This window comes from Eptesicus fuscus, chromosome 6, assembly GCF_027574615.1.
Source record: "Eptesicus fuscus isolate TK198812 chromosome 6, DD_ASM_mEF_20220401, whole genome shotgun sequence".
Classification (NCBI taxonomy): domain Eukaryota; kingdom Metazoa; phylum Chordata; class Mammalia; order Chiroptera; family Vespertilionidae; genus Eptesicus; species Eptesicus fuscus.
Genome location: NC_072478.1, coordinates 80,515,287 through 80,540,554, shown reverse-complemented (window position 1 = coordinate 80,540,554; position 25,268 = coordinate 80,515,287). Strand labels below are relative to the sequence as shown.

Below are 25,268 nucleotides of genomic sequence, written 5' to 3'. Positions count from 1 at the left end.
CGTGAGTCAAAACTACCTTAAATACTGTTATAGCTTCCTCTCTGGTCTTATTTCCTCTTTTGTTTTCCCTAAATTCTATTTCACATGCAGAGATCTGAGGGATCTTGCAAAAAATGTAAGTTAAATTATATACTCTCCTTGATAAATGTAGTGCTTGCCACCAGGACTGGCTACATAATTTGTGGGATTAATGCAAAATAAAAATTAAGAATTTCAAGATGGTGACAGTAGAGCATTAACCCAAGTGCAGGGCCCTTCTAAGTATGGGGCCAGTGTGACTGCACAGTTCACATGCCCATGACGCTGGCCTTGCCTAGCACAGAGGAAGGTCTCCACAAATATTACCTAATATTGATCCCAGAGGGTCAGTCATATCAGAAAAGCCTACTCATGATCCTGTTAAATTACTGCATTCAAGGAAAAATATATGTATTATCCCCTTAAAATCCTAAGTATCATCTAATAATCTTTCAACATAATCTAATTTGCCTATTTAAGGAACATCCTAAGGTCAAATTAAGTGATCATTTTAGGAGAAATGGCATAAAAACAGATCAACCAATAGATCAATCAAACATGTATCACAATTTAGACAGGTGAGAGATTCAAGGGTTGGTGAAGAAGCTGGATGGTTTAGTCTTAATATATATCTGAAGTTTATGTGTGTGAAATTTTTTTGTATGTTAGGATTTTAAAAGATGATCTATGATATTAAGAATAAATGTTTAAGACCCATTTTATCTACCCTTAGGACAAGAAAAAATTATAAAATATTTTGGAAGTACAGTCAATGATTTTAGAGGTCAAAATTTAAGACAAAAATGTTTGCTTCTCCCATTTGAGTGCTATTCTTTTTTTAGTCTTGATCACATTAGTACTTTCTTGTTGCTTATTATATCACAAAGCTTAGGTATGCCAGGAAACTACCTACAAAAGACTACTAAATTTGTCCACATGAAAATCTCCCAAGAGACCTAAATTCTCCTTAGAGAGATAGAATTTCTTAATCTTTCCCAAGCATGCTGTTATTATATTGTTATCTAAATTATGATCAGGTCTCCTCAAATAGATAGCCTTGTATGGTTAAATTTGTTTGTTTATTTTTTATAAATTAAGTACTTCATATAAATATATAATGATAACTTTGAGTGAGAAAGAAGTATGGCTTTCTGATCATTAAAACCTTCTGGCAATACAGAAGTTTGGTATATGATAAAGATGCTATTTCAAATCACTGGGGAAAAGATGAAGTTTTTAATAAATGGTATTGGGACAACTAGATAGCCACACAGAAAAAAAAAAGATAAAATTAGTTCCAACCTCAACACACATAAGGATAAAGTTCATATAGATCAAGAATCTAGAAGTAAAGACCAAAAAAACCCATACAAGTCCTAGAAGAAAATTGATAAAGTTTTCTATATCCTCAGTGTATAACAAGGCTTTCTAACTTTGACTCTAAACCTAAATGCAATACAAGAAAAGACTGATTCATTTGATTACATAAAAATAAAAGTGAATAAGGGTTGCACTACAAAAAAATACCATAAACAAAGGTGAAAGGCAAATGAATGCAAAAAATACTTGCAACTTGTATCTTGGACAAAGAGCTAATATTTCTACCTAAATCACTTAACATTTTAGGATGAAATACAAAAATATGATAGAAAAACGAACATAAGACAGGAATAGACAAACTTTAAAAGGAGATAAACTGACTTTTAAACATATGAAAAGGTGTTTAATGTCAATCATAATGAAAAAATTCTAATTAAAACTAATTTTAGGTTTTTTACTGATCAGATTGGCAAAAATGTAAAAGCTTGACACATACTCTGTAGGCAATGATTTGGAAAAAATAACATTCTCACCTATTTGTTGTATGCAAAATGTTACAAACCATATGGAAGGAAATAGTTATATCTGATATTTAGCCTATGACCTAACAATCACAGTTTTAGGAATTTACCCTAAATATATACCATAAAATTATGAAAATACATATGTACCAGGTTATTCATTACAAAATTATATGTAACTGCAAAAAAGATTGGAAACTACCTAAATGACAAACTACAGATTGGTTGAATAGACTATGATATGTATGCGGTTGAATAGACTATGATATGTATGCATACAATGGAGTTTTATAAAGCTACATATTTAAAAAAAGAACAACAAAGATATCTATAAATTGATATAGAAGATTTCCAGGATATATTGTTAGTGCAAAAAACAAAGTGAAGATTTTTGCTTTTGACCACGTGGCATTAGCCATACCACTATAAATAACTAGAAGATTGATGAAAATATGGAAAAAATGTTTTTAGACATTTGCTCAAAAAGAATGCAAAACTGAGTGAAGTGAAGCAAATATGGCGAGTTCTAGGATCTGTTATTTTGTTTTGCCTGGAGGCAAATTTCAGACAATGGGACAGGAAAGGAAAAATCCAAGAATAACAGTGGCCTTGCTAAGTTGAGGGGTAGAAATTAGAATTTGGAGAAACTAAGGCATCCAGAATTTGTGGGACAGAACACCAGAGAGAATGGAGCTACACAAAGAACTCCAGATATTTGGATAAGGAATCCCTTGAGTCTGGATGAATGATAATCTGAGCGTACATAGACTGACATTCTTTTGAAGCTGAGCAAAGAACAACTGTCAAGGGAGCTATTAGCTGAAGAATTCCTGGAATTCCCACAGGGATGGGAAATATTTGAATTCTATTTAACTAGAATACAGAGACCCTGCTGAACACTCCAAGAAATAAAAAAAGTCACAACTTAGCAGCAGGTCTAAACTAGCTCAAGGCAAAAGGGTTTATAAACCTGTCCTAACAAAGCTTATAAACAAGCCTTTAAAAGATCAACCTGATCTGCAAATAACTTAAAAACCTTCCATATTTCTTAAAGAAAGACAACAAAATACAAAGATTTAACAATGTAGCCCTGACTGGTTTGGCTCAGTGGATAGAGCGTCGGCCTGTGGACTGAAGGGTCCCAGGTGCGATTCTGGTCAAGGACATGTACCATGGTTTCGGGCACATCCCCAGTGGGGGGTGTGCGGGAGGCAGCTAATAGATGTTTCTAACTCTATCCCTCTCCCTTCCTCTCTGTGAAAAATCAATAAAATATATTAAAAAAACCAAAACAATGTAACATTTACAATGTCTGCCATCCAAACAAACAAAAAACCATCCACATTACTAGACATGCAAATAAACAGAAAATTATGACCTAAAACCAGGAAGAAAATCAGGACTAGAAATGGCAGAGTTGATGAATTAGCAGACAGACTTTAAAACAGCTACTATAAACGTTACCAAGGATTTAAAGGAAAACATGATACATAATGAGAAAAATGGAATGAAATGAAAGAATTAAATTGAACTTCTAGAAGTGAACAATATTGAAATGAAAACATCACTAGACAGGAATAGCAGTAAACTAAACAGTGTGAAAGAAAAGATCACTGAACTTTCAGATATAACAACAGAGACTATCCAGACTGAAATAAATTTTAAGAAATGAACATAGATTCAGCAACCTGTGGGAAGATATCAAGTGGTCTTATATATGTGAAATTGAAGTATCATAATTGTATGTGAGTGTGATAAATAACATTTGAATAAATATAGCCCCAAAATTCCTAAGCTTAAAGAAAATTATGGACCTACAGAATCAAGAAGGTCTATGAATCCCAAGTAGGATAAACATAAAGGAAAACATACTAAAGTCCATCATAATTAAATTTTTGAAAGCCACTGATAAAGATAAAATTTTATAAGTAGTTAGAAGAAAAAAAGCATTAAGTAATGGGGAACAAAGATAAAAAATATTATAGACTTCTAATCAGAAACAATGTAGGACAGAAGAGAGAGAGGAACAATATCTTTAAAGTGCTGAAAGAAAAAAACTTGTCAGCCTAGAATTTTATATCCAGCAAAAGTATCTCTCAAAAATGAAGGTAAAATAAAGATTTCTTTTTAGACAAACAAAAACAAAGAAAATTTGCAACCAGCAGATTTATATTGTTAGAAACATTAAAAGAAGTTCTTTAGTCTGAAGGAAAATGACATCAGATGGAAATTTGGATCTAAGTAAAGAAATTAGTGATAGAAATAATAAAAATGTAGGTTACATATTAAAGACCTTTCTTCTCACTTTTGAATTTCTTTAAAAGATAATTAATTAGTTAAAGCAAAATAACATATTGTGGAGCTTAAAATATATGCAGAAGTAAAATGTGTGACAATAGCACACAAAAACAGAGAAGAGAAATGTTAAAGAATACTTCATAGATATGCAAATGAAGTTCTATACCTAATGTGAATTGTATTATTGTGATAAGTTAAAAGTGCATAGTGTAAACCCTAGAACAACTACTTAAAAATGGAAGAAGGTATCTAATAAACTAATATCAGAGACAAATTAAATATGAAACAATACTCAATCTAAATAAGATGGAAAAATATGAAAGAAAAATACCTGATGGATAAGGAGAAAACAAAGCAAGATGATGGAAATAATCAATATTAGATTAAATGTAAGTGGTCTGAACATTCCAACTAAAAGTAACAGATGAATAAAAAGTAAGACCCAACTGTATCCTGTCTACAGAAAATGTATTTTATATATAAAGGAAAACATATGTTATGCAAACACTAATTATAAGAAAATTGAGTGGCTATGTTAATATCATAGAAAGTAGACCTTCAGACAAGATATATTAGCAGAGAAAAAGAAAGAGATTTCAAAATGACAAAAAGGTCAATTTACCAAGTATTAAGATTAAATGCCTGTTTATCCAAAGAAAATTATCAGGGACAAAGAGGGACATTATGCAATGATAAAAGGGTTGACCCACCAGGAAGACATAGCCATCTTAAATATGTATATACCAAACAACAAAACTTCAAAATACACGAAAAAAAACCTGATATAACTGAAAGGTAAAATAGACAAACTCACTGTTGAAGTTGGAGACTTCAACAACTTGACAATGATTAACAGAACTACTAACAATTATATAGAATGAACAGTGACTGACAAAATTCTTCACCAACAACTGATAGAATCACTAACAAGAATATAGAAATGAACAACACCATTAACTAATAGGAGCTAATTGACATATAGAGCATACCACCTAACAACAGAACATATTCTGATCAAATCCAGAGTCAGAAAACACATCTCAACAAATTCAGAATGAAAATCACACAAAATATATGCCTTGACCATCCTGGAATTAAAATAAAAAGCATAAAGATAACAGGAAAATCTCTAAATACTTGGAAATAAAACAACACATTTCTAAATAACCCATGGTTCAAAGAATAAGTCTCTAAGGAAATTGAAAAATACACTGAACTGAAAATACAACTTATCAAAATTTATAGGATACAACTAAAGCAGTCCTGAGAGGTAAGTGTATAACGCTAACAATAAAAGAAAAGGTCTCAAATGAATAAACCATATACATCTCAAGAAACTAGGAAAAGAAGAGCAAAATAAACCCAAAGCAAGCATAGGCAAGGAAATAATAAATACAAGTGCAGAAACTAATGAAATTGAGCTCCTAGGTATATACCCAAGAGAAATGAAAACATATGTCCATACAAAGACTTGTAGCGAATATTCATAGCAACATTTTTCACAATATCCCCAGACTGGAACCAACCCAAATGTCCATCAATGGATTAATAGATAAAATATGGTACAAGAATAGAAATAATAAAAATGAGAGTGGAAATTAATGAAATGAACAAATAGAGAAAAATCAATGAAACCAAAAGTTGTTACTCTAATAACAAAATGAGACAAAGAAATTATAGGAAAAGTAAACTACAGACCAACATCCTTCATAAACATACATGCAAAAATATTTTACATAATATTAGCATACTGAATCCAATGATATAAAAAGGCTAGAATATGATGACCAAGTAGGGTATATTTAAAAATTGCAAAGTTGATGAAACATTTAAAACTCAACCTGTGTAATTTATCATATTAACAAGTAAAATTGAAAAGTTACATGGTCATTTCAATAGATGCAAAAAAGCATTTGACTAAATTTATCATTCATTAATGATAAAAACTATCAACAAACCAGAAATAAAGGAAACTTCCTCAATTTGCTAAAATGTATCTATGGAAACTTAATGGTGGAAAGTGAAATGCTTTCCCTCAGAAAAGACTAGAAACAAGACAAGAATGTCCACTCTCACTATTTCTATTTGATTTTGCTCTGAAAATTCTAACCAATACAACAAAGTAAATAAAAGAAAGAAAAGGCATACACATTGGAAAGGAAGAAAGAAAACAGTAATTTTTTTGTGTGCAGAAACATGTTTGTTGTACATGTAGATAATCCTAAAGGATCTACAAAACAAAACAAAACAAAACAAAACAAAAAACCTTACTAATATTACTCATAAATCAATTCATTAAGGGCCCACGATAGAAGATCAATATAACCAATGTTACCTCAATAAATTCAATTAAAAATAAATTGTATTTTTATATACTTGCAATGATCAATTAGAAAATGAAAAATTTTAATGCCATTCAGAATAGTAGAAAACATTAAATAAGTAGTGAATTTATCAAAACATACAGAAAATCTGCACACTAAAAACCACAAAACATTGCTTAGAGAAATGAAAGAATGCTTACGTAAATAAAGATATATACCATGTTCATGGATTGAAAAATTCAATAATATCATTAATTTTTCTAAGTTGAAGTTATAGAATCAATGCAACCTTTTGTTCTTAAAGAAAATGACAGCATGATACCAACATTTACATGAAAATTAAAAGAGCTAGAAAACCAAACAATTTTGGAAAAGGAAAACAAAGTTGGAGAACTAACACTACCTGACTTTAAGACTTTGTTATAATGCTACAGATATATAGGTGTTAGAATATAGATTCCCAAAACAGACACATATTTTTGAGTTAGGTGCCAAGTAATTTGGCAATTACTTAATGGGGAAGGATAATCTTCTCAGCAAATTTTCCAAAGGCATAGCTTGATATTCCTTTGGAAATATAGAAACCCTCATATCATACATAAGCATCAACTCAAAATGGATCATATACCAAATTATAAGTATTAAAACTATAAAAATTCTAGAAAATAAGGAGAAAATCAACAGAACTTTACAACAGGCAAAGACTTATTAAATAGGGTATAAGAAATAAAAACTATAAAGGAAAAAAATGAATAAATTGAGCTTTATCAAAATAATAATTTCTGTTCTTCAAAAGACATTAAAAAGAAAAGGAAAAGTCAAACATATTTAAGACAAGTCATAATATCCACAAAACACATACATGACAAAGAATTCATATCCAGAATGTATTTTTTAAAACTCTCATAACTCAATTTTAATATGACAAATAACTCAAAAATGGACAAAAGATCTTAACAGACTTCTAGAAGAAGATATACAAATAGCCAATAAGCACATTAAAAGATGTTCAATATCTTTAGTCAACAAGAAAACACAAATTAAAACCCCAATGAGAGTACTACACAATTCCTAGAATGATTAAAATTAAAAAGTTTGGCAATAGAAAGCATTGGGGAAGATGTGGATCAAATGAAACTCTCATGCACTGCTGATGGAAATGTAAAGTGATATTACAACTTTAAAAAATAGTTTTACAGCTTCTTATAAAGCTAAATATATACTTCCCATATTATATGACCCAGAAATTATGCTTTTAGATACTTATTCAAGAACTAAAAAAACTATTCCCACAAAAGACTTGTACATAAATGTTCATATCATCTTAATTCAGAATAACACCAAACTGGGAACAATCCAAATATCTACTAATAGGTGAATAGCTACACAATTGTGATATATCTGTACAGTGCAATACCTCTCAGCAATAAAAAGGAACAAATTACTAATACATACAATAATGTGAATGAATTTCAAAAATAGCAAAAGAAGCAAACACAAAAAGAGCACATGTTGTAAGATTCCATTTAGATGAAATTCTGGAAGAGGCAAAACTAATTTATAGTGACAGGAAGCAGACCAGTAGTTGCCTGGAGCCAGGGATGTGGGGAATTGATTGTGAAAGGGCATGAGAGAACTTTTAAAAGTTATAGAAAAGGTCTATATTTTAATTGTAGTGGTGGTTACACAGGTGCAAATATTTGTCAAATTCATTGAGCTGTATAATTTTAAAGGTACATTTTATTATATATAAATTATACTGCAATAAAACTGATTAATTTTTTTAAAAAAGCAAAGTGCAAAAGACTACATATAGGCATTTCTCTCTTTTCATGGTAGTCCAGACTGTAAATATGAACTGTGCAAGCTGAAACTGTAAAGTGATCTTAATTGATGGGGGAAATTGTGATTGTTGCATTACCTTTAAATATTTTTTTTTACCTTTAAATATTTTTATGAAAACATTAAAATCTCTCTTATAGGGAAGTAAAAAATAATAAAATATTTAGTACATTATAATCTAAAATATTAGAACCCCTGAGAATTAAGGGGTTTTATTTCCTTGTAAGAAACTTATTAAGAAGAAGACTTAGCTTCTTCTCATCTTATAATTTACAATATGGAACAAGCATTCTTCCTATGCCTTGGTAAATTGTCATACTCCTTTCTAAGTTTGGATCAACTTCCAATGGCATGAAACATTTCTGAGTTACAATTTTGTGCATTTTGGTGTTGCCATTTTTTCTATGATATCTTCATCCTTTTCATCACAACCACTTCCCTCACCCATGTTATTAAGTACACCTTTACTAAGCTCCTTTGGCTGCATGGCTAGAGACTCTCAAAGGCTGCAGCATCAACATTCCATAGTCAGCTTTTACTTCGGCAACTCCACTTATGTTTAATTCAAATTTCACTGACAGCATTATCACTTTTGTTTCTTGACTGCACTTCCTTCTTTGTTGGTCAAATCCTCTATACATTTTTATAAAATTTCATGTGGGTTTATCACTGGGGGACAAGAAGTCAATATAACTACATGCTCTTCTATCTGTGCATGAACTTAGTACCAGATGCAGACTGAAAACACTAACAGACTGAAAGAAGCCCTGTGATTTGTTGAACACTTTTATTTGCAAAGTAATCTGTGGACTGAAGGGCTAACAATGAAATTTGCACTTTATGCCATTAGTCAGTTCATATACCACAATAACTAAAGTTTGAACTATTTTTAGGAGACTGGTATTATTTAAACTGTGGTAACTGAAATTTGTATATACCATAACTATTCAAAGCCAGAACTGCTTGGATAGTATGTTATCTTTTGTAAGAAAGAAGAAGAAATAAGAATATATAAATATATGTGATTTTTTCTTGCAAAAAAGAAGCACAAGGAGGATAAACCAGAAAGTAATGAAATAGGTTATCTACAGTGGGTGCAATGAATAAGGCAGAAGAGATAGGGAAGGAGTGACAGTTTTCTGAATATACTTTAAAAGATTGTTTGACTTTAATTATGTTAATGTTTTATATATTCAAGAAAGAATACTAATCAAAACTCTAATCAATTTTAGAGTGTAAAAAAACTCTAAAATCGCATATAATAGAAACTAAGAACCTCAAATGATAACATAATACTGCAAATAACTTTGAACAAAGCAGTTAAACTATATACACTCAGTTTAAAAGATAATTGCAAGCAAATCTTGAAATCACCTTGGTATGGGTCTAGCAATTCTGAAACTAATTTTGTGTATTTTAGGACTAAGTAAATATATACACAAAAATGCTTGTAGTAATCAGATATTAACAGTAGTGACTTCTTGGGGATGAGTCTGGTGGCAAGATGAGGATGTAGAGGGAATCTGATGTTTTATTTTTTTTAATTGCAGTATTGTTTACATATAGTGAACTCAATGTGTTTTGGCAAATATATGCATCCATATTATCCACCTCTCTATCAAAATATGGAAAATTTCTGTCCCCCCCTAGGGGAAAAGAAATTCTGCCATCATTTGGTAGGTATGGTAGAAGTTCTACCACACTACTGGTTTAAACTTAAAGTGCTTAATTACTGAGTTAATTAATTCAAGAAATATTTAGAGCTTAACAATATCAAGCACTGTTTCAGGCCTTAAAATCGAGCATGAAAAAAAATAAATTTTGGCCATCAAAATTTTGGGGAAACAGAGCTAACACATTGATAAAGAAACAAATATATATCAGATGAAAGTCATAGAACAAACAGTATTATCTTTTTAATATGGTTACTGAGGACTCTATAAGATGTTTAAGGTGTGTATTGGTATACAATCTTCCAACAACTTTATGATTATTGCTATGCATTTTTTTATCCTAAACATTTCTTTTCTAAAATGTTATTGTCTGTAAGCCAAAAACAGAGGGTGAAGAAAACTGAGCTTAAATATTTCCATGGAAAACATACTAACAAGTAAAAGAAATTTAAATAACAACAAATTAAAATGCCTGATAAATTTTAACCCAAACAGAATCCCAGAGGCAGAAAAGAACTGGGCCCCAGGACCAGTCTGAAGAGTGTGGTGAGCATGAATTAGAAACAGTGAGATTCTGCCGGTGCTGGATATGTTTTATTTTTTAAATATGCTTTTATTGATTTCAGAGAGGGTAAGAGAGGGATAAAAACATCAATGATGAGAGAGAAGCATTGATTGGCTGCCTCCTGCATGCCCCACACTGGGGACCAAGCCCACAACCCTGGCATGTGCCCTGACCAGGGAATCAAACCTTGACCCCCTGGTTCATAGGTTGATGCTCAACCACAGAGCCACACCAGCCAGGCTGGATGTTTTTAATAGTGAAAAAGAGAGCAGGAAGAAAAATAAAACATGGGTAGCTCTGCCATGAGCCCCAAAACATACCAGTGGAGAGCTATCAGGAATCTTACCATGCTCAGCCTGGTAAGGATCTGCCCATCTGAAGGGATTTTCACAATGGAAGAAATCAGAGTAAAAGAATGCTAACCATATATCCAACCACACCCTTAATATCTGCACTTGGATGTTTCTCAGGATCTCACACTTAACATGTTCACAGCTCAACTCTTTATGTCTCTGAAATCTACCCTTCACTAGTCTTCCACATTTCATCTCACTCTAAATATCTCTTCCTGAAAGAAGCCTTCCCCTCTCTTTCATCTACTGTATTTATTCAGTCAATGGCATTTTATTGAGAATTTACCACTTGCCAGGCAATGATCTTGCCAGACACTGGGGACTATAATAACCCAAGTAGTCCCTGCCCTCATGGAGTTTACATTCCAGCCATTCCATTATTGTCTTGTTGAATCTAGTTCTCCACTCCATCCATTTATTTCTATATTCACTGATTTCCTTTTAATCCGTTCCAACTCTGTTTCTTACCAGGAATATTGCCATAATCTCCCATCTGTTACCCCTACTTTCACTTATAACCCTCATAAATCAAGTCACCTAACAGCAGCCAGGGTAATGTTTTAAAAATTCAAATCATATTTTGCCACTGTATTACTTAAAACCTTTCAATAGCTTGTAAGTTCAAGCATACTTAGAATAAAATCCAGGATATTTCATATAGTTTACACGGCTCTACTTATTTTCCATTTCTAGCCTCCCTAACCCTTTTCAGTTGATCACCTTTTCACTTTTTATGACCTTTACACATGCTATTCCCTCTGCCTGACATTTTCTTCTTTAATCTCCTTGTTACCTAGCTAACTTCTACTCATCCATCCTTTAAATCTCACTCTAAATATCTCTTCCTGAAAGAAGCCTTCCCCAACTCTTTGGACTGTGGTAGGCCTCCCTATTACAAACTCTCCTAGCACCCTTGTTTTTCTCTGTGGTGGCATTTATCAGACTTGTAAAAGACCATATCTTAGAATGGGGCCCATTAAGGCAGGAGTCATACCTGCCTTGGTCACTATTGCACCCTTGCCACCTAGGACAGCACCTTGCATAAAGCAAGCAGTTAATAAATTCATGAAAGAACTACTCACTACTAGACTTGGGGCAGGCTCTTGTTTTTGGGTGGGCTCTTTGAACCTATACACTGCAGAGAATGGGAGCCTGGACTTATGCAGAGGTGGTTTAAGTTTATGCTATCTCCTCTCACATGATGGTCTCATACAGCATAAGAATAGAGGACCCTGGACCTCTTTTTCTTCAAAAGCATATGGAATGTACAAAAATATATTACTTTTTCTGTAAACTAGCAATGAGCAATCAGAAAATAAAACAAAAATGCAATTACAGTAATATTCAAAACCATCAGGTATGTAGGAATAAGTTAATGAAAGATATTCAAGGGAGAAACCAAGATGGCGGCATAGGTAAACACCTGAACTTGCTGCCTTGCACAATAACTTCAAAACTACAACTAAAAGACAAAAACGGACATCATCCAGAACCACAGGAAGGCTGGCTGAGTGGAAATTCTACAACTAGAAGGGAAGAGAAAAGCACACTGAGACTCAGAAGCTGCGGAAGTAAAGTGCAGAGGTATGGAGGTGTGCGCACATGCAGAGAGGGCTGGCAACTGAGTATGTGGCTGGCTTTTGCAATCCGCAGGGAGACACAAACTCCCAACTGCTCTGAACTCCAGTTCCGGGTGAGACTCTGGGGACCCAGACTCATACGGGAAGAAACTGGAGTGTCTGGCAGTGGGCAGAACGCGAGGGCGGCTTTCTCTCAGAGGTGCTTGCAGTGATTACCAAGGGACTCTGAGACCCAGGGGCCTCTTAGGGCAGGGCTGACCATCAGCCATTGCTGTTTGCTCCACCCTGAGACTCCGCCCCATCCAAACTGTGCTCAGAGGCTTTTGCATATGAATGGCCTGGCCCTTTGAAATCTAAACTTACCTAACAAACTGCAGCTGAGTCAGAGAGACCCAGAACATCCAAAAGAAGGGCCAAGGCCCCTTAGCAGCTTGCATTGCTTCACAGCTGGGCCTCATCTGGGGACCTCCAAATCCCAAACAAAGAGGAATCTGCAGATCTCTCCATAGCTCCTGCTGGGTGGCCTCAGGCAGAGGCTAAATTAGCACCTCCTTGGAGATCCAAGAGCCAGTGTACTCAGAGATCAGAGTAGGACCATCCAGATTACAATGCCTCCGATCCATAAGGGACACACTCAGGGGGCAGACTCAGTGAGCACCAAAGCCCCACTGAAGCAAGTGTTGCCTCATAAAGGTGTCTCCAGCACAGAAGTTCTCCCATCGTAGACACAGCTGATCCTCACAGCCAATTGGCCTGGAGGTCAATTCCTCCCAGTGATACCAACAACAATCAAGGCTTAACAACAACAAGACAGTGCACACAGCCCACAAAGGGGCACCAAGAGTGTCCACCTCAGGTAACTGGGGAGGCTGAATCACTGGGCCCTATAGGACACCTAGCACACAAAGCCTCTCTATCAACTCAGGGAAGCAGTCAAAATGCAGAGACAAAGAAACAGGTCACAAATGAAAGAAATGGAGGAAAGCAAACTACTGGATATAGAGTTCAAAACCATGGTTATAAGGTTTTTCAAAAATTTTCTAGAAAAGGCCGATAAATTTAGTGAGACCCTCGAGGATATGAAAACGGACCAACTAGAAATTAAGCATACACTGACTGAAATAAAAAATAATATACAGACATCCACAGCAGACTAGAGGATCACAAGAATCAAATCAAAGATTTGAAATACAAAGAAGCAAAAAACACCCAACCAGAAAAGAAAAAAGAATCCAAAAATATGAAGATAGTGTAAGGAGCCTCTGGGACAATTTCAAGCGTACCAACATCAGAATTATGGGGGTGCCAGAAGAAGAGAGAGAGCAAGATACTGAAAACCTATTTGAAGAAATAATGACAGAAAACTTCCCCCACCTGGTGAAAGTCCAGGAAGCGCAGAGAACCCCAAACAAAAGGAATCCAAAGAGGACCACACAAGACACATCATAATTAAAATGCCAAGGGCAAAAGACAAAGAGAGAATATTAAAAGCAGCAAGAGAAAAACAGTTAGTTACCTACAAGGGAGCACCCATACGACTGTCAGCTGATTTCTCAACAGAAACTATGCAGGCTAGACAGGAGTGGCAAGAAATGTTCAAAGTGATGAATAGCAAGAACCTACAACCAAGATTACTCTACCCAGCAAAGCTATCATTCAGAATTGAAGGTCAGATAAAGAGCTTCACAGATAAGAAAAAGCTAAAGGAGTTCATCACTGTCAAACCAGTATTATATGAAATGCTGAAAGGTATTCTTTAAGAAGAGGAAGAAGAAGAAAAAGGTAAAGATAAAAATTATGAACAACAAATACATATCTATCAACAAGTGAATCTAAAAATCAAGTGAATAAAAAAATCTGATGAACAGAGTAAACTGGTGACTATAATAGAATCAGGGGCATAGAAAGGGAGTGGACTGACAATTCTCGGGGGGAAAGAGATGTGGGGGGTGCGGGAAGAGACTGGACAAAAATCGTACACCTATGGATGAGGACAGTGGGGGGTGGGTAAGGGCAGAGAATGGGGTGGGAACTGGGTGGAGGGGAGCTATGGTGGGGAAAAAAGAGGAACAATCATAATAATCTGAACAATAAAGATTTATTTAAAAAAGAAAGATATTCAAGATATCTACACTGAAAATGATAAAACATTGTTTTTTTAAAAATATTTTTATTGATTTCAGAGAGGAAGGGAGCAGAAGAGAGAGACAGAAACATCAATGATGACAGAGAATCATTGATTGGCTGCCTTCTGAATGCCCCCCACTGGGGATCAAGCATGTAACCGGGGCATGTGCCCTTGACTGGAATCGAACCTGCAGGCTGATGCTCTATCCACTGAGCCAAACCAGGGAGGGCAATAAAACACTGTTGAGAGAAGTTATAGAAGACCTAAGTAACTGGAAATATATACTACTCTCATGGATTGGATGTCTCAATATTGTTAGGATGATCCCTCCCCTAATGAATGAATAGATTCAGTGCAACCTCATTCAAAATCATTGCAGGCTTTTCCCCTCTGGAAAGTGACAAGATTATTTTAATTTATTTGGAAAGACAAAGAACCAAGAATAGTCAAAACAGCCAAAACCGGTTTGGCTCAGGGGATAGAGCGTCGGCCTGCGAACTGAAAGGTCCCAGGTTCGATTCCGGTCAAGGGCATGTACTTTGGTTGCGGGCACATCCCCAGTAGGGGGTGTGCAAGAGGCAGCTGATCGATGATTCTCTATCATCGATGTTTCTAACTCTCTATCCCTCTCTCTTCCTCTCTGTAAAAAATCAATAAAACATATTTAAAAAAAAAAAAAAAGAATAGTCAAAACAATGTTGAAAAAGAAGAAAGTTGGAAGACTTACCTACCTGACTTCAAGACTTACTATAAAGCTACAATAGTCAAGACAAGAGGATAGACAAATAGATCAATGGTACATGATAAGAGTCTAGAAATAGACCCACATATACAAATGATTTTCTTTTGAAAATAATTTTATTAATTTCAGAGAAGAAGGGAGAGGGAGAGATAGAAACATCAATGATGAGAGAGAATCATTGATCAGCTGCCTCCTGCACACCCCTACTGGGGTCGAGCCCACAACCCGGGCATGTGCCCTTGACCGGAATCGAACCTGGGATGCTTCTTTCCATAGACCGATGCTCTATCCACTGAGCCAAACCAGGTAGGGCTCAATCAAATGATTTTCAACAAGTTTACCAAAGCTATTCGACAGGAAAAGGAAAATCTTTTGACAAATGCTGCTGCAAAAACTGGGTATCTATATGGAAAAATAGAACCTTACCTCATTGAATTGCTACCTCATACCACATGTGAAAGTCAATTTTAAATAAGGTAAATAGAAGAGTCAATAGTTATCAAATATGTGCCTTTTGCTCACCAGGAATATTCACTGCTTCCTCTAAAATACTGCTGAGCAAGTATTATACAAGATAAAGCCAATACATGCAAGTGACACATATTGGTGGAGATGCTTGCCTATTCTTGGTTTCCAAGCTTTATCAAAGTCTTCAGGTGAGCATCAGAATCCACATTGAAGATGCCAAATTATCTGATTTGCTGAATTCCTTTTAGAGACCAACATCCAGGTAGCATCCTATATAATAAAAGCCTAATATGCTAAGTGTCCAGTCATCTGGTTGTCCATTCAAACAATCAAAGCATAATATGCTAATGATATGCTAACTGCTCAACAGCTTGCTATGATGTGCACTACCACAGGGGGCAGATGCTCCAATCAGTAGGTTAGCTTGCTGCTGGGATCTGACTGATTGTGACTGAGCAAGGAGCGGGCCTAAGCCATCAGTCAGACATCCCCCGAAAGCTCCCGGACTGTGAGAGGGTGCAGGGAGACCCCACCCCCACCCCCTGAGTGCATGAATTTTGTGCACCAGTCCTCTAGTTTATAATAAAAATGACATAGCATACATGGACAACAATATGGAACACTACCATGACTAATCAATCAGACACACTTTTATGCATCTTACTACTAATATTATCTTTCTCTTGTCTTACTAGTAATTCTCCTTCCACTCTTTTCAGTTTCCATATTATTCACTTTAACTAATTTCACTTTCCAAAAGTTACTCTTTCCTTTTCTTTTTCTGCCTATTATAGTTCAGACTTCAAGCTTCTAAATCACTGACAGTGACATATAAAGGAGAATTTTATATGTGAATATTATTCCATAATTTTTGAAGTGTTTGTAAACTGCAAGTTCAGTGAAAAGCTATGCTAACATTATTTGGATCCATTGTATGATCACCTGATTACAAGGAACAGTCCATATCCAGCATTCTGCTAGTTCAAATTCACTTAAAGCATTTGAATTAGCCACAGTGGAGTAGGAGATATGGCCCGTGGGTCCCATGTTGGGATCTGAGGTGCAGACTTAGGCAATGGAGGCATCAGGAGGGTTGTTCTTAACCACATGGACCACATAGGCAGCCTGGTGGAAAACTGGCACATTTTTGTTGATATCACCAATGTGTAGAGTGATGCTTCTGCTGGAGGAGAGGGGTAGCTTGCTTCTGTTAGTGGTCATGACGGTGACATTGTACTCTAGGGTTTACTCCAGGTCCAGGGCCCCATCTGTTACAAGCTTGTAGTAATTATTCATGGAAGATTAAATTCTGAAAGGTGTATTTTCTTGTATCTCCCCATTTTCTCCCAAATCTAGATCCTGTGTTTTAAACAGAGCAATTACTGGCTAAGGTGCAGAATCTTTAGGAATCACTATGGAAATAGAAGTAAAAATCACCTCTGGGACTTTGTCATTATCATCTAGAATTTTGATCTCAACTGCACTGGACAACCAGTTCCCCTCTGCTCCTTGCTTCTGAAACCATGGAATATTTTTTAATCTCTTTGTAGTCCAATGTACTTAAAGTGTTTATTCCTCCACTATGGTGATCAAAGCCAAACTGGATATGGGTATTCTGGGCTGCATAGGCATAACTGATTTTCACTTTGAGGCCCTCGTCCAGGTCAGTGGCCCTCACCCTCACCCTGGATGCTGGGAAATGGCTTCTCAAAGACTGACCCTGTGTACATTCTGGCTAAAATGAGGGGTGGGGGTGTTGTAGTTGTGTTTCTTCCAGGTAATCCTCATCATCTAACGCTACAGGGCTAAGTGATGTGAGCTTTGCTTTTCCAGGTCTAGTAGCTTCTTTAACACAAGTTCAGTGTGTTTGTTTCTATTGTTTTCTTTTACTTGAAGACAAATATAGAGTTGCTGCTAAGGCGGTAATTTTGTAAAGGAATTGCTTCCAACATCAGGATCTTCTGTAGATTCTATTGCGAATTTTGCTCCAGGCTGGGTCAATTCACATATATAACTAAAAACACTTCTGCTGAACCAGGGGGTATTATCATTTACATATTGAATATTTATATTAATGTGAAAAGTAATTAAAGGATTTTCAACTACTGTTTCTAAACATATGATACAAACTCTAGCATGTCGTCATATTCACTCCAGGTCCATCTTGTTACTCACAAGTAAGTCTCCATTTTCTTCACTTGGAGTGAAGTATCCATTTTCTTAATTAACCCATAGCTTCTGAATGGGTAAGCCTTGGACATAAATCCCCAGATCTTTGGCAAAGTCTGACTAAGAAAGTCATCCAGTAAAAACCTTATGGAAACTCCTCATTTATCATTGTTTTCACATTGGCTGATAGCGGTGCTCTGAGTCCCTACTCTAGAATTGTAGCCTGAAGAAATCAGAGGTTGAGGTTCTGAAGAGTTGAGAGCAATGAGAAACAGATGTTTCTCACTGGAACTTACAAGTTGAAATGCAGTAGTACAGTCTTATTCGTGTGATTATGTATTCCTGGGAATTTATATCCTCAGTAACTCCAGTATATGAAGTCAAAGCAATGACTTCTTTTTATGTCCTCCTGATGTTTAAGAATATTTTTTAGGCTGAGTCTCTCTTTTTATTTTATTTTATTTTATTTTGGGGATGGGAGGGTGGGGGTGTCTTTTTTTCATATAACACAGTCTCAGGATAAACTATTGGCCGAATCTTCAGTTGCAAACATATAGAAAGCTTCTAAGAAGTGTCACCATATGGAAATCTCATGGACTTAAAAGTTTTGACAAATCCCCAGTTCTTTAGCTTTGTACAGATAGGTCAGAGAGCTTATTAGGAGTTCAATATAGAGGAAAAGCATGTGTAAACTAATTGGTATTGTAGTACAATTTTTTCCCCAGAGACCACTTTCTAATCATTGAACTCAAGCCTTTTATTGAGTATTAAGAAGGTGTGTAAACTACTGTGTGAAATGCTCAAGACTTAAAGATAGGCCCCACAGAGCTACTAGTACCACCACCCATCGTGCCGTCTTTGCTGACATCATGCTCCAGTTCCTGGTTGGATTTACTTTTGGCAACCTGGTTGGAATGTGTCTGGCCCAAAATTATGACATGCCAAACCTGGCTAAAAAACTTGAAGAAATTAAAAAGGACATGGATGCCAAGAAGAAACCCCCTAGTTCATGAGGCCAACTCCAGCACTGGCTCCAGGAAATCCTGACTCTACTCTTCTCCAGGGCCTCCTTTACATCAGAACCAAAGCTTCTGTCTTCTGTTCAGTCTCAGCCTTTGCTTCGAGTACAAATGGGGCCACAAGTTAAGAACTGTGCTTACTTTCCCAACATCCTTATCTCTTCCCTTCCTCCTTCTAGCACCTTGGAAGGTCCTAAGACTGGAATTGTGGTGCTAGATTAGTAAACATGACCTTTAAAAAAAGATAAATGAATATTGTCCTCAATATTATACAGAGTAGATCTTTTAAAAATATTTTTATTGATTTCAAAGAGGAAGGGAGAGGGAGAGAAACATCAATGATGAGAGAGAATCATCGATCAGCTTCCTCCTGCATGACCCCCACCAGAGATTGAGCCTGAAACCCAGGCATGTGCCCTGACCAGAATTGAACCATGTCCTCCTGGTTTATAAGTAGACATTCAACCACTGAGCCACACGGGCCACGCCAGAGTAGATCTTTTAATGACTTCTCTAAGAGAAAGTTTGGAGGTACTGATTCCTTTTGCATATAGATAAATTATTTTATTTGATTCTATGGTCTATCTGATGACAATTTCTTCACACTTTCTATACCAGAGCTCTTCCCATTTGGTATACAGAAAACTCATATCCTTTGATATAATTTCATTGCTGGAACCAGAGGAATTATCAACAAATATCCTAAAGCTAGGATTAATATTTTGCATAGCCATTAGCTTAAACTCACACAGTCCAAATAAAATCAACTCCAACTTTCAGGGTTGCTAATCCATTTTCCAGTTAAATCATCCTAGCAATCCTAGTGGGGTAAATCGGCCATTTGAATAATAGGTTCCGTGTTTAGGTTACACTATGGTTCAGATAGAGAAAAATTAACACTCATAAAATTGTCCCATTCAATAAAATATTTTCCCTATCTTTTATGACCACAAACAGGGGCTTCTCAATCAAGAATGTTTCTAGGCACTTAAGATTTTTAAATTAGCTTTCATAATAATTTTAGAACAGTTTTACTTCCACCCATAGGTTATCCCTTAGTACCATGTGGAGAAGCACACACATCATTATTACTTTTCCCAACAGAATGTTAAGTGTGCTGACATTAAAAGCATGACTCCTTTTATTAACAATGTAAAAAAATGGCTACTGCTAATTAAGTACATATTACGTATGAAGCATGTTATGAACCAGTGATATGTTATCATTAATCCTCACCACAGTTTTACAAATTATATATTGTAATCCCCATTATGTTGAAGCTGAAAGAGATTAAATAACTTGTCAAAGGTGATACCGTTAGGAGTTACCTCATTGCAAAGCTGCTATTTTTCCATCAGACTACATTTTAGAATACTGATATCAGGTAATCCCTAGAGCGCATACATTTGTTCCTTCATTCACTTAACAACCATTTAATGAAGCCCATTTAGCTCAAACTGGAAGCATAGTTAAGATTACTGATACTTGAGATATAGCCTATGGGTCATGATTAATCATTGCTCTTACTCTTAAGGATTATCACTAAATCGGGTAAAATGAACAGAAGTCAGCATATTTGGACAATACTAGGTTAGCCTCCCAAATAATTTCTGTTGTGTGCTCCATCTTTCCTTCAGAATTGACTACCATATGAAAACTGGCACTGTGATAAACATTTTGATAGCTTTTACAAAACTACAGGAGTGACATTGCCCTCTATTCCCCTCAAAATTACTTAGAAAGCTATTTAAATTCCATTTGTAAGTTAATGTTTACACAAAGTTTGCATATTTAGGTATACTCAAAACTTCCTTTAAAAAAATCATACACAAATAGAACCACACTGTATCTCTGGATTTTTTTTTTTTTGTCTTGGTTGTCAAGAAGCATAAAGTTGTATGTGAATTTTAGTAACAGTCTCATTCTAGGGCCATTTGATTTTCTTTCTTTCTCTAAATGTTTTTCAATCTCTTTTATAAGTCTAGGGTTTAATTAACTATTGTATTTTTGAAAGTAGATAGGCAACAAATAAAGAAAGAAAACAATAAGGATGTTATTCCCTACTTTATACCAGAATAACCAAAAGAAACCAGGCTTCTCATAGGTTCCAGAAATGTTTTCTCATGAATAATGTACATTAGCATTCAATTTCTGTTCAACATTCTACAATAAGGATAAGTTTTTTTCAGGAAACATTTAGAATCTGTGCACGTCCCAGAAAATATTCCATGAGTGTGAACGTTGTGGGAAATTTAACATAAGAAAAGAGAATTACTGCAAATCCAACAAAGTGCCAAAAAATGTGCTCAAAACACAATTTGTTAACTCTCAGTGTTCCACAAAGTCATCATTAAAATAATCAGTGTGGATAAAATGGGCAAAAGAAATATCTAAACTGGAAACACATACAGACATTATATTCCCGAAATCTATAATGGGGGTGAAAAAAACCCATCTCTTCAGTTTTTCATGAGAATACTTATGCATTTGCATATTTCAGTGAGAAAGTTTTAAGTAAGAAATAAATTCACCATATTTGGAAGTTCAAGAATGATTTGAAACCATGAAATGACTTAGCACACTGAGAAAGGATAAATGTGTGTGTCTCTAATGACCAGAAGGAATCATTGCACTTCAGAAGAAACTAAATGCACTTTATGAATTTGTAGCCATTTAAGGTGTAGTTGAAGTCAGTCAATTTATAAATTTATTTAAAATATCATTTATCCTTTTCATCGAATTAGATTTACCTCCTCAAGAAGAATTTGAGTTCTTAACAGATAAATTGGCATCAGATGTTCAATATAAAACTCTTGCATGGCCAATGGGAAATAAGACGAACTAAAAGCAGGAAGAATTTTATAGTTTGTTAATTAAATTAGTGAAACTAGACAGTTTCTTAACAAGTACTTTATAAAGTTGATACAGCCCGGCCCACATGGCTCAGGGGTTAAGCATCGACCTATGAATCAGAAGGTCACAGTTCGATTCCCGGTCAGGACACATGTCCAGGGTTGCAGGCTTGATCCCCAATGTGGGGTGTGCAGGAGGCAGCGGATCAGTGATTCTCTCTCATCATTGATGATACTATCTCTCTCTACCTCTCCATTCCTCTCTGGAATCAATAAAAATATTTTTAAAAATAGATTCAAAATTTTTATATACCATACACAAGTACATAAAAATTTGTTATAAATAAGGTGTGAGGGAAGGCCTGAGGGAAAGCGAAGGGGTTGTCATTGGTGTCTGCCATGTATACATAACTTTATTAGTATCTGCTTTATAAATTCCCAATACATACTCATCACCTATAATAAGAAATATTTTGCTCAAAGCTCAGAGAAGATTATTTGATATGGACTCACCTGAATTAATGTATGATTATCTCTAGAAAACACTGAATCACCTGACAGCAAAAGAGGCTCGCTTTTCCCACAGCTCTCCTGGCTGATGAGTGTGTCTGCGTAGTTGGGCTGGGGGAAGATCAGGTGACTCTTCCCGGAGTCCGCGGTGAGGGAGACCTCATGGGAATAGGTCTGCAGGAATGCCTGCACCCCGTCCACGCCCACAAAGTGGGAAGCGGGCACGCCTGAAAACCCACTTCCGGGAGCCTGGAGCAGGCGCAATTTGTGCCAGCGCTTCAATCTGAGTGCCAGCAGCATGATGACAAAGGCAAGGAAGACACAAGAGACTGCAGCCACTGCCACTACCAGGTAGAGTGTAAGGCCAGAGTCCTCAGGGTTGGCGGGAGACTCAAGGCTACTTAGGTCTGCCAAGACATCCGGGATGCTGTCAGCCACGGCCACAGTAAGGGTGACTGTGGCAGAGAGACGGGGCTGGCCGTGGTCCTGAACTGCCACCACCAGGCTCTGCTTGAGCGCATCTCTGTCCAGCAGGGCCCGCGCAGTGCGCACCTCGCCCGTGTGCAGCCCCACCGTGAAGAGCCCTGGCTCGCTGGCCTTGAACAGGCGGTAGGACAGCCAGGCGTTCTGGCCAGAGTCTCTGTCCACTGCCACCACCTTGGTCACCAGATAGCCGGGCTCTGCAGAGCGGGGTGCCAGCTCCACGCCGGTAGAACCATCAGTGGGGAGGGCAGGGTATAGGATTTCTGGCGTGTTGTCATTCTGGTCCAGTACAAACAGGCTCAGGGACACGTTGCTGCTGAGTGGAGGGTCCCCGCTGTCCTGTGCCATCACGTGTAGTTGCAGGTCTCGGAACTGCTCATAGTCGAAGGAGCACAGCGCGTACAGGACTCCAGTGTCCGAGTTAATGGAGATGTAGGAGGACAGGGGAGCTCCCTGGACAGTGTCTTCTACCAGAGAGTAAGTGACCTGGGCGTTCTCTCCATAGTCGGGGTCGTAGGCGGTCACGGAGACTATAGAGGCTCCTCTGGGGTTGTTCTCGGCGACATAGGCGGTGTAGAAGGCATGAGAGAAGGCGGGTGGGTTGTCGTTGGTGTCTGCGACATTCAGTAAGATGTGAGTTTTCGTGGACAGGGGTGGGCGTCCTCTGTCAGTGGCAGTCACCGTGATATTGTAGCTAGGGACCAGTTCTCGGTCTAGGAGTGTGTCTGTCACTAAACTATAGTAAGTTCCATAAGACTTTTCTAATTTAAAGGGCAGATTCTCTTGGATAAAACAGACCACCTGTCCATTTTCCCCAGAGTCTTGATCATTTACATTTAAAAGGGCGACTAATGTCCCTTTCGGAGAGTTTTCCATAATGGAGCTGGAGAGAGAGGTGACAAGTACTTCAGGGGCATTGTCATTCACATCCAAGACTGTGATGAAGACTTTGGCTCCCGCAGAATATCCTGCGTTATCCGTTGCTTGCACTTCCATCTCATAGAATCCTGATTCCTCGTGGTCCAGCTCCCCTTTTGTTGAGATTGTCCCTAAATTACAATTCAGCTCGAAAAGTTGGGCCGCCTTGTTGTCCACATACCGGAAGGAATACATCACTTCCGCGTTGGCTCCTTCGTCAGGGTCGGTGGCGTTCACCAGCAGCAGCGTGGTGCCCACAGCCGCGTTCTCGGGAACGCTCACGCGGTACTCGGGCTGCGCGAACGCTGGGGCGTTGTCGTTCGCATCCAGGACCGTCACGCGGATGCGCGCGCTGCCAGTGCGCACTGGGTCGCCGCTGTCGGAGGCCAAGAGGACCAGGTGGTGAACCGCCTTTTCCTCGCGGTCCAGGGCGCGCTCCAGCACCAATTCTGGGTACTTGTTCCCATCTGCTCCGCTTTGAACCGCCAGGGAGAAGTGAGTATTGTTACTGAGCTCGTAGCTCTGGAGAGAGTTTCTCCCGATATCCGGATCCCAAGCGTGGGGAAGGGGGAACCGCATCCCAGTGGCTGCGTGTTCACTCATTTTTATTTCTAACTCACCTTCCCGGAAGGAGGGGGCATTATCATTAATGTCCCTCACTTCTACCACCACCCCGTATATTTTCACTTTATCCTCCATCAAGATCTCCAGATTTAGTTGACACTTTATGGCCCCCATACAGAGCTCCTCCCGGTCTATCCTGCCCGCGGTGACCAAGCTGCCGCTTCGGGGATTCAGAGCGAAAAGTTGCGTCCTACCTCCGGAGACGATGCGGACTCCGCGCTCCTGCAGTTCCCGGGCCTCCAGCCCCAGATCCCTGGCGATGTTGCCCACCTTAGAGCCTTTTTCCAGCTCCTCGGGAACTGAATAATGGATTTGGGTGCATCCAGGTTCCCACAGAATCCCCAAGAGAACTCCCAGCAGGACCAGCCTTTTGCAGTCCTGGTGCAGTGGCACAGGAATCATTGTCACTTTCCTGGAGAATTATTTCCAGTTCTTCCCTTGACCACCGATGTCGATGTCAGGATCGCTAGGTCCGTCCTTAGAATCCGGCAGCTGGGGCACCAGAGCCCCTCCGTTCAGTTTCCTCCCAGTCCAGGAGGAGATGGTTAGTTTCTGTCTGTGCTTTGTGCTTCAGGCGCGTGCACAGCGGCTGGAAGGACCGCTCTGCTTTTCTCTCCCTGATTGGTGAACAGCGGCGCTCAGAGTCCTAACCAATTACTGCACAATCTTGAACTCCGAGAAAAGATTTTTGGTTTTTAGACCTCAAATAGCTCCACCTACTGTTCTTCAAATAGGGATGGAAGTGGAGCCGATTAAAACGACATTTTTTTTTTTTTTTGTTTTAATAGAAATTTCAGGGAGCTTCTTTTTATTCCCCCCCCCCAAAAAAAAATTTTCACACAGGGCCACCCTCCTAAGATT

General features: G+C 37.5%; 2 protein-coding genes across 18 annotated transcripts in view; one reads left to right on the top strand and one right to left on the bottom strand.

Annotated features, from left to right (window-relative positions):
- The window catches only part of LOC103285685 (protocadherin gamma-C3), a 141,317-nt gene that overhangs the window by 35,505 nt on the left and 80,544 nt on the right, over positions 1–25,268 (bottom strand). The window contains exon 1 of one of the 17 annotated variants that reach the window (XM_028146813.2): positions 22,386–24,809. The exons of the other annotated variants lie outside the window; for them this stretch is intronic. Coding sequence (XP_028002614.2) covers positions 22,386–24,809 — 2,424 coding nt within the window. Of the gene's footprint in view, positions 1–22,385; positions 24,810–25,268 lie in introns of those variants that run through there. 17 annotated transcript variants of the gene reach the window in all.
- LOC103285676 (short transmembrane mitochondrial protein 1-like) lies at positions 18,851–19,151 on the top strand. The gene has a single exon (XM_028146898.2). The coding sequence runs from the start codon at positions 18,871–18,873 to the stop codon at positions 19,012–19,014; it is 144 nt and encodes a 47-aa protein (XP_028002699.2). The 5' UTR covers positions 18,851–18,870; the 3' UTR covers positions 19,015–19,151.

Excerpts from the sequence above, each read along its gene's own strand:
- LOC103285676 (XM_028146898.2), top strand. The coding sequence starts at position 18,871 with ATGCTCCAGTTCCTGGTTGGATTTACTTTTGGCAACCTGGTTGGAATG.